The sequence below is a fragment of the Planococcus citri genome, chromosome 4 (genome assembly GCF_950023065.1).
Source record: "Planococcus citri chromosome 4, ihPlaCitr1.1, whole genome shotgun sequence".
NCBI lineage: Eukaryota > Metazoa > Arthropoda > Insecta > Hemiptera > Pseudococcidae > Planococcus > Planococcus citri.
The window spans coordinates 10,186,566-10,202,728 of NC_088680.1; the positions used below are offsets into that span (position 1 = coordinate 10,186,566).

The following is a 16,163-nucleotide window of genomic DNA, read 5'->3' on the forward strand; positions in this document are numbered from 1 at the left end:
TCCCATTCAAGGGAATACAAAAATTCGAGTATGGTGCAGACTTTGGTTGAAAATAAAGATACGCAAGTACCTATCAGTTGATTACAAATAATTACAGAAGAAATTGCCTTATTAACGAGCACCCAACCCAATTATCGTGGTCAATTGCATGGTTCGCTGATAAGATAACGCTTAGGTAGGTGTTGATGTTGAACTCATCATCTCTTAATTTTCGAACGAATAATCGGTCCTTTCCCATGTAATATTTTTCTCTCTAAAATTGATAGGAGTTCAAAACTTGTTGTCTTTCTGAAAAGACTAGTACGTAATTATTAGTTTGATTTTTTCATCAAAAGTGGCATGATTGGTCAACCTATACGACTCATGTACCCAGAAAAAAAATAGGTGGCCATTTGAACAATAAAGCCTTTCATTGAGAACTTTGGTCAAATGCTATAAAAACACTGGTTCGGTTATATTAAGCCATTAACTACATTGTAGGTAGTACCTACTTTTAATATTTCCGTTTCGTTTCCATATTCAAGTGTAACTATTTTGTTTAACATTGAAAACACGTGTGGTTAATTTTTTAATTTGCTAACTTTTTGAAAATATTTCATCGTTTTGTGAATTTGTAGTTCTCCGTTGAATAAATAAACAGAGTAAGTACCTATCAATTTAATTAGAATCCCTATCGTGATGAATTTTGATTCATAATTACCTTCCTACATTTTTGTATTTTTAAACGTTTTGCTTGTTCATCAAACTTGATAAAGCTTTTGTGTATTGTGAAGGGATCGAAATTACATAAATCACCCCAATAATTAGGGAGGGAACATATTTTCAAGATTAAAAAAAAAATTAGAGGTTTATTCTATTTTTGATGAAGCTATAGGTACAGATATTAGATTAAAAAAAAAATAATCCTGTGAAAAAAAGAGTGATGAGGGAGGTTGTGTCTTCAAATCGCCAATCAAAAAGTATCCAATAACCAGAAAAAAAATTAAAAAATGGCTACTCAAGTGCATCAGAACTTTAATTCAACTTATTATTTTGTTTAGGAAACTGAAACCAATCGAGTATTAGTAAAATCAAGCACCAAATCAAGATGAAATCGCTCGCAAAAGACCTCTTGCTCCTGTTCACATTGATCTCAGCATCTGTTCTCGTCAATGGTCAGCTAAACATCTCAGTATCTGTTCCCATCATTGGTCAGCTAAACATCTCAACATCTATTCCCATCAATGATCAGCTAAACATCCAAGTCTACAATCCTCAAAACGAAGGAATTTTCCCCGTCGCATCGAGCTTCATTTCAAACCAACACGACGCAATCCTATTCGACGCCCAGTTCAGCACCATAGACGGTGAAAAAGTACTACAAATGATCAAAACGAGTAATAAAACCTTAAAACAGATTATAATCACGTGCGGCGACCCAGACATGTACTTCGGTCTCGAGCCAATCGTCGAAGCTTACCCAAACATCTCAATCGTCGCCACTCCTCGAGTAGTAAATCGCATAAACCAAACCAAAGATTACAAATTATCCATCTGGGGTCCTAAACTAAAAGAAGGTACCCCGAAAAAGATATATTTACCGGTAGCATCGAACGAAACTAAGTTTACACTTGGACATCAAACATTTGAGATCAAAAGTGGAGATAAATACTCCGCTTACGTTTGGATTGAAAGTTATAAAACTATTTTTGGAGGTACTGGTCTGTTTTGGGGTATTCATGCGTTCTCGGCTGATACCCAAACTGTGGAAAGTCGTGCTGATTGGCGTCAAGTGCTCAAAGAGATGATTGCACTTAAACCTAAACGAGTTATTCCTGGGCATTATCTGGGCGAGGTGCCAGCTGGAGATGAATCTATCAAATTCTCGTTGAAATATTTGGAGGAGTTTGAGAAGGTTTTGAAGAAAAATAATTATAAGAATTCGACTGCGGTGATTGCAGATATGAAAGAGTTGTATCCGAATCTGGGTTCGGAAATTTCGTTGGAGCTGAGTGCTAAAGTGAATACTGGTGAGATGAAGTTTTGAAAAGGAGAGAAATTAATATTTTTTGGGAGAAAAATTGGTTAGCATAGGTATGTATCTAAATCATTTAAAATTGCGAATATGTGTTTGTACTGATAAAGTTCGAAAATTAGGAAATTAATTGCGATGTTTTTAAAATTTTTTCATGTTATAAATATATCGAATGGTGATTAAATCAACGGAAGCGTAGAGGTGAATAATTTATCGAACTGATAAGCACACGAATGAGGGATGTGATACTCTTTGATTTACCTACCAACACTCAATAAAAATGACACAAGACGATGAAATTCATCGATAAAAAATGTCCACTTTTGTCATTGCTTCGTTACAGGTAGATACCTCATAAAATTGAACGTCATATCGTTGATCGTGTCTCAGTGTATTTTTTTTAAATTTCGTCGTGTGATTTTAAGTACCTATGTTTTTTAGTTCAGTTTTTTGAATTGAATAAATAATTTAATAGTGCTTAAATTTATTTTATTCTTCGGAAGTAGTGTTTGATAATAAAAAAAAGTAGGTGAGTACGTTGCAAGTCTTTAAAGTGGGTTTTTGCTTTCAGTGTAACTTTTTTCGTACATTTAAGTATTTTATTTAAATCAAGTATCTCGTATTTTTATTTTTATTTATTTCATAAAAAGTTGATAGATTGATTACTGAGACGAGTAGATTTGTTCCATGGATATTTCCAAATTCCTGGGTTGCATAAAAATGAGTTGTTGATGAACTGGCTCTCTCTGATTTGAACGAAACTGAGCTAGACTGAAAGGGCACGTCCTAAAACCTCCAAAACCAACATTTTGAGTCCCAAAGTTCATTTCTGGCAGTTTGGTAAATTTTTGAAAAATTCAAAAGTTTTTTCAAGGACGATTTTTGAACTTCTTTATGAACGTATCCAGGGTCACATTCGTGACCCCCCCCCCACCCTTTTACCAAGAGATATAATTTTTGAACAAAAAGAACTAACATTATAATACGAACAATTTCTCCAATTCAACTCCCAGTGACCCCGCCCCCCCAGAAACTTAAAATCACTCTTGAAAGGCCATAGTCCAGCATATGACAATGGGAGTAATTGCACCCCCCCTCCCCCGCCGATCCTCCGGGACAACTTTTTTCTTAAAAGGGACATCCTAAAGAACATTTTAAAGCAAACTTGCCAGAAAAAAGTTGGCCTTACTTACAAAATGGCGACCATTTTGATTGACAGGTCAGCCAAAATCGCAGATTTTGCGTTTTAACATAGGACTTGCACGAACTTTTTCAAACTTTACAAAGGTAGATCGAAAGATCATGCAAAAACTTATCACTTGTCAAAATTTCAAGTGCTAAAGTGCGTTTTTCGATTTTTGGTGAATTTTTGAAAATCGAATTGAGGCCAAAAATGAGGGAAAAAATCAAAATTTTACCAAATTGACCAAGAAAGCTGAAATTTGGGATATACCCTATTTTGGACATGCCAAATCGATTGGAAACAGTTTCAACTCGTTTTGAGCAGTTCTGGAGCCTCCAGCAGAATTTTGAAACTCGAAATTCCCACAAAATTCCATCAAATTGGAGTTGTAAAGCTAAAATTTATTCTAAAAACTAATTTCAATACGCTACGAAGTACTGCAGGTGAATTTCAAGTCGTTTTGGATCCACCAGCAACTTTTTGAAAATTACTGGAGCCTCCAGAAGATTTTTGAAACTTTGAATTTTCACAAAATTTCATCAAATGGAGATGGAAAGCTGAAATTTACTCTACACTCCAATTTTAACACCCTCTAAAGACGACCTCTGATAGATTTCAAGTCGTTTTAGAGCCTCCAACGACTTTTTTGAAAATTCTTGGATCCTCCAGTAGATTTTTGAAACTTTAAATTTCCCCAAAATTTTATCAAACCAAGATGGAGAGTCAAAATTCATTCGGTAAACTAATTTCAATACGTTACGAAGTTGACTGCTGGTGAATTTCAAGTCGTTTTGGAGCCTCCAGCAACTTTTTGAAAGGTTGTATGACGTTTTTTTGGAAAATTGAAATTTCCTAAAAGTAGCTGGAAGCTTCAAAACCATTTGAAACCACCATGTAGTCTGCGAAGTAAATTTCAGCTTGCCAACTCCATTTGATAAATTGATGTTGGGGAAATTTCAAGTTTCAAAAATCTACTGGAGGCTCCAGTAATTTTCAAAAAAGTCGCTGAAGGCCCTTAAATGACTTGAACCTACCTGAAGTCGTCTTCAGAGGGTGTTAAAATTGGAGTGTAGAGTAAATTTCAGCTTACCATCTCCATTTGATGAAATTTTGTGAAAATTTAAAGTTTCAAAAATCTGCTGGATGCTCCAGTAATTTTCAAAAAAAGACGCTAGAGGGCCTAAAATTACTTGAACTTACCTGAAGTCGTCTTCAGAGGGTGTCAAAATTGGAGTGTAGAGTAAATTTCAGCTTTCCATCTCCATTTGATAAAATTTTGTGAAAATTCAAAGTTTCAAAAATCTGCTGGAGGCTCCAGTAATTTTCAAAAAGTTGCTGGAGGATCCAAAACGACTTGAAATTCACCTGCAGTACTTCGTAGCGTATTGAAATTAGTTTTTAGAATAAATTCTAGCTTTACAACTCCAATTTGATGGAATTTTGTGGGAATTTCGAGTTTCAAAATTCTGCTGGAGGCTCCAGAACTGCTCAAAACGGTTTAATACCGTTTCCAATCGATTTGGCATGTCGAAAGTAGGGTATATCCCAAATTTCAGCTTTCTTGGTCAATTTGGTAAAATTTTGATTTTTTCCCTCATTTTTGGCCTCAATTCGATTTTCAAAAATTCACCAAAAATCGAAAAACGCACTTTAGCATTTGAAATTTTGACAGGTGATAAGTTTTTGCATGATCATTCGATCTACCTTTGTAAAGTTTGAAAAAGTTCGTGCAAGTCCTATGTTAAAACGCAAAATCTGCGATTTCGGCTGACCTGTCAATCAAAATGGCCGCCATTTTGTAAGTAAGGCCAACTTTTTTCTGGCAAGTTTGCTTTAAAATGTTCCTTAGGATATCCGCTTTAAGAAAAAAGTTTTCCCGGAGGATCGGCGGGGGGGTGCAATTACTCCTATTGTCATATCCCGGACTACCAGAAATGAATTTCAACACCGATAACTTTAGTTCTCCAGAAATTTCAAAACGCTCGTCCGGTTGAGGTCGAACATGAACTTTGGTCAGTAAATTTTTGGATACCTTCTCGGCCATTTCAATTCAATTCAATTCAAATTTATTATTGTAAGGTACCGCAAGCGGCATTTATATAGTCATTTACATCGATAGAGCCTACAGAGCAACTTTACCATGATTAACAATACAATAAAATGAAATGAATGATATAAAACAAAACAAAACAAAATGAAATAATAAATAAAGTAATAAATATAAAAATAATTCAATAGAGGGTTATAGTTTGCCCAGGAACTCATCCACACAATAAAATGCCTCCTTGATTAGCCATTTTTGAAGGAATTTTTTAAATAACTTAGTATTATGAACATCTCTGATTTGAGGAGGGAGACTATTAAAGATTTTGACTGCCATAGTATCTATTCCTTCCCTGTTGACTTTAGTCCTCATCTGATCTGCAAAGATTGAGTTTATCCCTCGGGTATTATAGTTATGGGTCAGTACTGAAGGCTGAATAATATTCTTTTTTATCATTATTGATACCTGCAGTATTGTATAGGGATGGTGTTGTAATAATTTTTTCATTATGCATGCTACGAAAGTATACGTTTTCCGCCCTCTGTGCATGCTACGAAAATGCTCTATGTTTACCCGGGTCGAAAATGAACATCTTTTAACTTTTAAAGCGCTCTGGAGGCGGAAAAAAGCATTTTACGGAAAAATAAAGTCGAGGAAAATTGTAGAGAATTAAATTTCCAATCGACATAATGTCTTTAGTTTTTTTCTAGGAGGCTTAGTATTCGATATATTTACCATGCAAAAAAGGGGTCATACTCATCACTTCAACCAAAAACGGACGTAAAACTTATTTTCGTAGCATGAATAATGAAAAATATGTTACAATGCAAGAAGCGACGTGAAGAATGTTTGGTCTTGTGCTTTAACTCCCCTCGCCTTCGGCTCGGCGAGTCAAATTGCACTCGACCAAACATACTTCACTTTCGCTCCTTGTATTGTAATATACTATTTCATCAATGAAGGTTTGTTTACAGGATTGGGTGGGGGCTAAGTTGAACATTGTCCTAATTATTCTCTTTTGGATAAGAAATATCCTATCTAGAAGCGTTTTATTTCCTCCCCAGAATGCAAGTCCATATGACATATTAGAATAAAACAACCCATAGTAAACTACTTTTAGTGTAGCGATTGATGCTGTTTTTTTCAATTGATAGAGAAGGTAGTTGTAAGATGATAGTTTTTTTGTAAGATTATCTACATGGCTAGATTGGTTACCATGACATTCCAGGAATTCAAGTTCTGAAGTAAATTTTTGGCCCCTCCAGAGCTCGATTTGAAATATCTGGAGAGTTTTGAAAACTCACTGGAGACTCCAAAATGGTCGAATTACGATTGTATCGAATCAGGTAGATGTGCCAGACAATGTTTTGCCGAAAAAACTACTCATTGTAAGCATTTCTTGGAAATTAATTTTTTTTTTCACTTTTTCTGGAATTCACAAATTGTTTAAAAATTTACTTTTGAACTGGGTATTCCTGGAATTTCGTGGTAATCACCTAAAATGATCGGGAATTGGCCTAATAAGCATCGACCACAATTATATAAGTCCTAAAATTCATTTTTGGCCTTTTCATGAGTAATTCGAAGTTTCTGGAGAAAATTGAAAAAATGTTGGAGAATCCAGAATGGCCCGAAACTAATAGTCCCTGATGTGTGGTAGTTAAATTGAGGGAATTATTCGCATTGGTGCATTTTTTCAAATGAGTTACATTTCATTTAAAAAATTAGAAAATCACCTTGAAAATAGCTTTTTTGAATTTTGTAATTTTTCAAAAATTCGCCAAAAATTCAAAAATGAGTTTTATTGGGACCTGAGGTTTTGGTTATGGGAATTTCAGGACGTAATCTTATTTCGATCTAGTTTGGTTTCATTCACATTGAATCTAATTGAACTTGGAGATGTCAAATATCAGCACAAACTGAAGTTTTATTTACAGTAGTTAACGTTTTTGGACACTTTGAAATTCTTAGAAAAAATTGAAAAACTCGCTGAAGGTTTCAGAAAACAACAAAAATGACTTTTTGGAATCCTCTTGGTTCTACTGATTCAATTCTTTAAAAAAAAAAATGTTTTGTTCTTTGGTGTGAAATCAAAGTTTTCAATATTTGAGACATTTTTTTGACATTTTCGGTGACCCGGGAAAAAATGTTTAGATCAAATTTGATCAAAAACAGATGATCTAATCTGATCAAAAAAATGTCTCTATCAAAATAGATCAATGTTAATTAGTTTTTATCAAAATTGATATAATAAGATCTATTTTGATCGAGACATTTTTTTGATCTAATTAGATCACCTGTATCAACTTTGATCAAGTTAGATCAAATGTAATGCAGATTTTTTAAAAATAGCCATATTTACTAGTAAAATTGCTTAAATTACTGCAAGAATGTAAGCCTCGCATAATATGAGATGTTAGTTGCAATTTTTTATTTAAAAGTAGGGGAAACATTTTCAAAAATTTCGTGTCCGGAGGTGGGATCGATCTTATGTCCTCTCACATTCCAGATCATGTCCTTAACCATTAGGCTACCCCGTTCCTTGTGAGTTGAGGGACATTAGGAGTATATATTCTCCTTTGATAGGTCTGGACTTGGAAAAATTCACCTATTGCTTATCATACAAGAGCAGATTTCAACGATTTTCAAAAATTTGCTTAATTCATCAACTTCAGAACATTTTTTCAAATGTGAATTATGCATTTTTATTGATACTGAATGTGATAGTATTTTTTTGGGAACAAAATGAAATGAAAATATTTTTGGAAACTGTATCACTGCATAATTATTGGGCCTGACACATGAATTGAATGCATAACCCATCCACATACTCAATACAACTTTTCCCCCTTTTTTCCTTCTTTTTTTATTCGTGAAAATTGAAAGAAAAAAATGTTTTGATAAAAGTAGATTAACATTGATTAAAGTCTTTACGTAGTTTGATTAAATTCGATGAATATTGATCAAAAAGTTGGCATAATTTGAAATTTTTTTATCAAATTAGATCAAGTTATATCAGGTGCATGCAAAAATCTGAACGTTGTTTGATCTAACTTCATAAGGTTGGTTGAAACATTTCATATTATAATTTGATCAAATTAGGTAACATGATTGACATAAGGATATCTCTTTTGATCTAAATTGATCAAAAACCTCTGTGAGCAGTGTATATTCCTTGATATGACCTAATCTAGGTTGGTCAAATTTCATAACATTTGATCAAACATGATAGGGTTGGTCAAATCACTCATATCATATTCGATGTAACTTGATCAAACTAGATCTAAATTGATCAAACAACGCTAGGGCCAGTGTATCTTTCTTGATACAACTTGATAAAGGTTGATAAAATTGCATAAGATTTGATCTAGCTCAATAAGTTCGATCGAAATAGGTAGGTATATCAAACTTGATCTAAATTGATCAAACAAGGGTGAGACCAGTCTATCTACCTTGATATAATTTGATCTAGTTTGATAAACTTTCATACAATTATACCAAGATTTTAATCAATATTGATCAACTTTTATCAAACTGTATCAAGATTTTCATTAAAATTGACCTACTCTGATCAAATTTGATCTGAACATTTTTTCCCGGGTATTTCTCTTAAAAACTTACAAAAACAATTAATTTGGAAATGTTTACATAAAAATTTCATTTCTATTTCATAATTTTCTTTTAAGAATTCGTTTTTTTTTTCAAAAATGATTTTTTAAAGGTGAATATTTCAGAAAACTGTTTGATTTCATTGCAAAAAATGAATTCTTGAAATTGAATATTTTGATGTTTTTGCAGTTTTTGCAAGACTTTTGACAATTTTACAACAATTTACAGTGAATTTAATTTTTTCTACTTTTCACATGTATGATGACTACTTTTGAGTTATTTACCTATTCAGATCGTTAAAAAAAATTGTGATATTTATTCCTCAACGTAATGATTTTCACATTTGAATAATTTTTTTTACCTTATCATTTCCTGAAATTTTGAATGACTTTCATTTCAATTTCAAAAAATCGCGATGGAAAATAATGATTGCGGAAATGAGTAGTACCTACGTCGAAAAATGAACAAATTTTGTCATGATCATTTTTTTTCTTAGTCTGAAATTTAAAAGGTTTTTGGAATTCAAAAAATTTTGATTTGCTAAAAATTTCATTAAATTGGCTATTTTTGAGTTCCAAAAACTTTTTAAAATTTCAGACTAAGGGAAAAAAATAATCATAAGTAACAAAATTTGTTTATTTTTCGACAAATTAAAAATCATACATAGCCCCTTCAATTTACAAGTTGTGCAAAAAGTCGTACTAGTAATCAGTAATTTTGTTCTTTATTCGAAGTATTCCCAACCCCTATGGTCAAAATTGGATCTTGGCTCTTGAATTTTAAAAACTTGTTTTGCCCCTTCAATATTCAAGATAGGTCACACCTTCACATAACCTATAGGTAACATGAAAATTGTGAGAATTAATTCACTTTATATGTAATTGATTCAGAAACCAATATCCAAGATGTCTGCTGGATCATTACATACTGAAGTTTACAATCCTCAAAAAGATGGCATCTTCCCTGTAACTTCGACACTAGTTTACAGTCAAACCGAAGCTATCCTGTTAGACGCTCAATTCAGCACCAAAGACGGAGAAAAATTGGTACAATTAATACAATCGCTTGGAAAGCACCTCAAGCTGATAATTATCACCTGCGGCGATCCTGATTTTTATTTCGGTCTTGAGCCAATCGTGAAAGCTTTCCCGAACGTGAAAATCTACGCATCTCCACTCATCATCGATCACATCAATAAAACCAAAGATTACAAACTAACATTTTGGGGCCCACAATTGGGAGATGGCGCTCCGAATGAATTATTTGTGCCAGAAGTGACCCCTGAAACACAGTTTACAATTGAAGGTAAATGGCTGGGGGTGCGTAGCCGAGATGATTACGCAGCTTACGTCTGGATTCCGAGTATTAAAACTATTCTGGGTGGAGTTGGTGTTTCTTGGGGTGTTCACGTTTTTTCAGCTGATACTGAGACTCCTGAGAAACGAGCGTCTTGGCGTCAAGTGCTTCAAGAAATGATTAACCTTAAACCTGAACGAGTTATTCCTGGACATTATCTGGGTGAAGCGCCATCGGGAGATGAAGCTATTAAATTCACTTTGGGGTATTTGGAGACTTTTGAGAAGGTTTTGGAGAAGAATGGGTACCAGAATTCGGCGGCTGTGATTGGAGATATGAAAGAGGCATATCCGAATCTTGGCATGGAGATGTCATTGGAACTGAGTGCCAAAGTGATCACTGGTGAGATGAAGTTTTGAAATTGAAAAAAAAATGTTAAAAATATGTTTAATACCTATGTATTAATTTACTAAAAATTAGAGTTTTTGTTACGATACCTTAGATTTTAGAAATTTTTAATTAATTTTTATAAGATTGAGTTTACCTATTGAAAAAATATAATTTTGAGGCATTTTTTAGAAACTAAATTTTTTTAATAAGAATTCGATAATTTGTAGAAAATTCTTATAAAATTCTCTCAAAATCGTGGTGAGTAGGTACTTATAAATTTGTAGGGAATGAGTAAGTTAGGTGAATTTTTATGTATTTTGATAACAACTAGATATCAGCATTTAACACCTCTGAATTTGGCCAATTTTTATAAAATATTTCGAAATGCATATTACATTCACACCTGTCTTATAATCTACTTGTCTAGCAGTCTTATTACTTCATGATGATGAGTACACGTAACAACATTTCTTTGTTGGCAAGTTTTTGTGGAATATTTTGAAGTTTATTCAGCTATGTTGTTTCTTTGTGTATTTTTATAACTTTAATTTCGGCTTCACGTGGCGTTAAATTTAGATACATGCAGGTAATGTAATAAATTGAAGTATTCTACGCCACTGAAAAATAACCTCAAGCATTGTGACTCTGCTCATAAAAATGAAATTTTTATCAACAATTTTGTGTTTGGTTTTGGTTTTGGTGATTGTGATTGCTTTCTCCATTATCTCATCACGAGTAAAAACCTGCGGTAGGTATGATGGATATTGTTTCAGCAGCCAGGATTGCTGTACTAATTTTTCCTGCGAGTCTTACGTCCAAACCGTGGGGATTTGCATGAAAATGAAGATGGAATAAGAGCCAAAGACGGTTGACAAAGTTATACATATCCACCTATTTTTTGCTGTAAATTTAATGGCTTTGAAAATATATATATAAGTAACTTCGAATTTCTGGTTAAATGATTCAATGTCAAATCGATTAGATTCGGTGAATCGAATATGCAAGATGACGAATTGAAAAGTGTACTCAAATATTTTTTTACATGTTGAAAAATATAAAAATCATCAAAAAATTCCAAAATTGTCAATGTTTGCAATAAATTTCTCGAAACTTTGCCCATCTGCTAATTTTGATCCCCCCCCCAATCAATTTCCACCATTTTTGGACCGATGTGCAGCTTTCAGCAAAAGTTAACTTTTTATTCCAGCAATTTTCAATTTTTCAATCGCTCCAGAAAGAGTTGTAATCAACTTAGACAGCTGAAAATTCGGTTCTGAGGCCTGAATGACATGCTCTTTCAGTGAGCTAAGTTTGAGCTCGATCAGAGTTGACGAATTGCGGTTCTCTTGCCAGCTACATGAATTTAAAATAAGTTGTGTTGATACAGCAATGGCAAACATTTTTTAAGATGATGAAACTTTGAAAGATAAATTTTATTGCATAACAAATAAAAGGACTTTTTTAAACATAAAAATTAAGACGAGTACCTACTCAGATATTTCATAAATTTTAATAAGACAAATCCCTTTTTAGATTTGAGAGAATTTTTGGATTACTATATCTGAACACCATTTTTTAAAATTATTTTTAGAAATTTTTTATGCATATTTTTTTTAATTTATTGTAACTTTGTAAGATCGAAATATTACTTATTCGCAGCAAATGGCCCTAAAGTCCTATCACGGGTAACAAAATGAATCATTTTTTTATCAACTTGAAAAAATATAAGATATCTGATTCCAAATCATTGATTTTTAAATTTACAAAATTTTTCTCTTCATTACCCCTTTTTTTAAAGCCATATAGATATGTACTTACAAAGCAAATTGGTAATTGCACGAAATACGACAACTCCTACCAGCAAACCAGCGCTGATAACGAAGTACCTAACTATAGTGGTCATATAAACGCTCACGCTGCAGTGTGAACTAGCTACCTATCGCATTTTTGTGTTGAATAAATTCTATAAGTAAGTAAGTATACCTGCTTTACGTATACCTACTTGGGTGTTGGGTGTGTTTTTCGACCATATCAACTCTTTCACGCGAAATAAGTATTTCGAAATTTGAATTCTCTGGTCTTTCGTATGGCTTCGCTTCCGGTTGCCCGTGGAGTTCATTTAAGATCTCAGACTGAATTTTCATAGCCTCAAATCGCATCAGGACTAATTGCACGGTAAGCATTCTATTTGTCATAAACATTAGCTACATACAAATAATTAGATCCAGGTATTCCTCGGATTCGATTACATTTTACCGAATCCAATCAGATCAGCGTTTTGATCACATTTCATCGGTTCAGACCTGATAAGAACGAGTTATGTTTCGCCATTGGATTTGATCAAGGTCCGAGCAGATCTGATCTGATTAATTCTGAATCGACTAGATCAAATCGGATGATATTCGAACACTTCCTGGATCTGATTAGCTTTGACAAGATCTAATTAGATCAGAATTTCGATCAGATTGAATCTCTCTTTTGTGTCATATTTGATCTGGATGGATCAGCTTTGATCAGTTCCAAATATTCGCCGAAGACAATTAGTCCTGATCAAAATCTCCATCTGATTAGAACTTGTTAGGTTATTCCTATATTGGATCTGATTTATTTTTGATCAGATTAGAGTAGCTCTGATGTTATCAGATCAGATCTATATGTTCCCCTAATCCAATTGCATCTGATCAGAGTAGACCTAATAAGATCAAACTTTGACCGGACCATGTAAATTTATCCAGACCGGATCAAATCCTATCTTAACTTTCTCTTGAAACGTGAGGTTACCTACTGTTTTTTTCCCCTAGATGGCTTAGTTTCTGAGATGAATTCGATTTCTTCCATTGAAAAATGGTACAAAAAATGTTCTTTTTGATTGAAATTTTGATGAACTTCTTATCAGCTTTGATTGATTATTGATAGCTGTTTTCAACTGGATAGGTACAGATATCAGTTAAAAACAATGAAAATTCAAGTAGGTATGGTCTTGAAAAAATTCACATAATCTGTCATGATCGTATTTAGGGAGGGGGGAATTTGCGGTATAATTCCACCCCCCCCCCCCCGGGGGCCTAAAAATAGACTGAATTTATTTTCTTCGATTTCTTGCATAACAAATTTTCGAAAGTTTCCGTTAGCTTACTTGCTTTCTTCAACCTAAATTGTGTTTCTCGCAGATTATTCACATTTTGAGGGTAGAATTAATTCGAATACACGAAAAAATAATGTTTTTTTGTTTCGTTTCTTGAATTATGAATTTCCAATGATTTTGACATCTTTTCGCTTGGCCCAGTTTGCTTTCCTTTTTTGAAATTAGAATTTCTGAAAAGTTCTTATTCGAATCCGAGGGGTGTTGAATTAAATCCAAAAAAACATCAATTTTCTGATCAAAAATAATGTTCTTTTTATCGCTTGGGGTTTCCAAAATTTTTGCATTTACGTCGCTCGGGCTTATTGAATTACTGAAATCAACAAGTTTTCAAGTTACAGATGTGAGTAGGTAGTTTGATTGAAATTTGAAATTCGACATGAAAATTACTAAAATCTATCTACTTGATAGGTACAATCAACATGAGTATACATTTTTTTTTCATACTTGGGAATTTTTAAACGAACCAGTTGGGAATTTTGTGATTATTGTTCCCTGCTTGTGACTAATTTATTTATCACCCCCCCCCCCCCTGGGAGGAAATCCCGGATACGAGCCTGTTATCTGTACGTGTTTTCGATACTTCAACATTTCAAAGAATACATTTTCAACACCATTTAAAAATTTTTACGAGTTTTCTTCGAAAACGAGGTCATTTTTCATGAAAAGCAACAATAGATTTCTCAAAAATTGAAAAATATCTTTGAGAAGGTGAAATTTTAATTTGTAGAGTTTCAAATTTAAGAGCTTAAAACCAACATCATGAATGCTTTTATTTAAAAAAAATATATATTTACTTACCTACTTCAAAAATGAATTTAAAATAGGTATATGAATTCATGTGTCAGTTTATTACTTATCACATTCTGTTTTGACGTAATTTTCCAACTTTTTATCTTCTCCTCGCCCTCTTCCTGTTGAATTCCAAAACATAGTTTATGTCGCTACAAACATTCTCAAGTTGTAATAAAATCTAGAAAAATACTGAACTTAGTACTACCTACTCACTTTTCACTGGTTTGACAAAATCGTAAACGCGGCTATCAGTTGTTCATTTGCATGCATAATTTTAAATTCAGCATAAATTGTAAGTACATACTTAGTACTCATTGATATAGCTTAATTTGGTCAAATGATACTTGATATATGGGTAATTGAATGGTAAATATTTATGTATTATATCATCTCATTGAATTCAAAAGCAGAAGCACAAAATTGATTTGTATGCTTGGAAATTGAAAATTTTACTGAATGAAATATGATGGGTATGCAAATCAGAAAAATGTGATCAAAAAAATATGGGTGGGCATATAGTCGTACTATTGCATACCAATTTGATTTATTATGTTTTAGAAGTTAATTTCTCTGTGACGTGCTTTGTTTTAGGAAACTGAAACTTGCTGAATTTTTCTGACCCGAATAACGAAGTGGTGAATAACAAAATGATGACAAAAGCCAAATATTTTGCACTAATATTCATCTTAACAAGAACTATATTGACTGTAACATGCTTTGGAACCCTAAAAATCGAAACCTACAATCCACAACAAAAAGCATTGTTCCCCACTTCTGCAAGTCTAATCGAAGGATTCGCAGAAGCAATACAGATGGACGCAGAGTTCACTCTACCAGACGGTGAAAAAGTTGCAGAAAGGATTAAAGCGAGTAGAAAAAAACTCAAGCTAATTATCATCAGCTGTGGTGATCCAGATTACTACTTTGGTCTTCAATCTATCGTGAAATACTACCCAGATGTAAAAATTGTAGCTTCTGCCAAAGTAGTGGAACATATCAAAGCAACCAAAGACGAAAAACTAAAAACATACGCTCCAATGTTGAAAGACAAAGCACCCACTAAATTATACGTACCGGAGGTTATCGACAGTACGTACTTCTCTCTGGATTTTCAACCGATTGTGTTGAAAAGTGAGAAGAATTATGCAGCTTATTATCATATTCCTTTCCAAAGTACTATTCTTGGTGGAGTTGGTGTTTCTTCGGAGATCTACCCGTTCACAGCAGATACCAACACTACGGAAAGTCGAGAAGGTTGGAGGAAGGTTCTTCAAGAAATGATTGATCTTAAACCCAAAACAGTGATTCCAGGACATTATCTTGGTAAACCGCCGGATGGGGATGAAGCAATCAAGTTCACTTTGAAATATCTGGTGGACTATGAAAAGGCCTTGAAAGAAAATAAGAATTCCGCTGGTGTGATTCGAGAAATGAAGAAACTTTATCCAAATCTTGGCCTGGCAAGTAATTTAGAGCTTGGTGCTAAAGTGAATAAGGGGGAGATGCAGTTTTCAAGATGAGAAAAATAATTGTAAGCTAAATAATTCCATTTTCATGAAATGCTCATGCTTATACCAATTCATGACCTTGTAAAATAAAAAAAATAAAATTATCACCGAAAAATTCGACGATTGCATGTCCAAGTGAAATCTACACGAACCGAAAAGATAAAAAAATTCTCGCATACCTA

The 16,163-nt window shown here is 33.4% G+C and overlaps 1 protein-coding gene and 1 long non-coding RNA gene across 4 annotated transcripts; both read left to right on the plus strand.

The window, feature by feature from the left end:
• The first annotated feature begins 201 nt into the window (after positions 1-201).
• LOC135845621 (uncharacterized) lies at positions 202-10,733 on the plus strand. Of its 3 annotated transcripts, none has more exons than XM_065364312.1 (3): positions 202-641; positions 1,041-2,543; positions 9,741-10,733. In XM_065364312.1, the coding sequence occupies exon 3, from the start codon at positions 9,756-9,758 to the stop codon at positions 10,563-10,565; it is 810 nt and encodes a 269-aa protein (XP_065220384.1). In that variant the 5' UTR covers positions 202-641; positions 1,041-2,543; positions 9,741-9,755; the 3' UTR covers positions 10,566-10,733. The 3 variants fall into 3 exon arrangements, with proteins under 3 accessions (XP_065220384.1, XP_065220385.1, XP_065220382.1); XM_065364313.1 differs by having other exon boundaries at positions 1,041-2,539; XM_065364310.1 differs by lacking the exon at positions 9,741-10,733 and having other exon boundaries at positions 209-641; positions 1,041-2,491.
• A 1,633-nt stretch (positions 10,734-12,366) lies between these two features.
• LOC135845623 (uncharacterized) lies at positions 12,367-16,096 on the plus strand. Its single transcript, XR_010558784.1, has 2 exons — positions 12,367-12,711; positions 15,065-16,096. It is a non-coding gene; the product is annotated as an uncharacterized LOC135845623 (long non-coding RNA).
• The last annotated feature ends 67 nt before the right edge of the window (positions 16,097-16,163 follow it).

Bases quoted from the DNA above. Each gene is read 5' to 3' on its own strand.
- LOC135845621 (XM_065364310.1), top strand. From the start codon at position 1,088: ATGAAATCGCTCGCAAAAGACCTCTTGCTCCTGTTCACATTGATCTCA.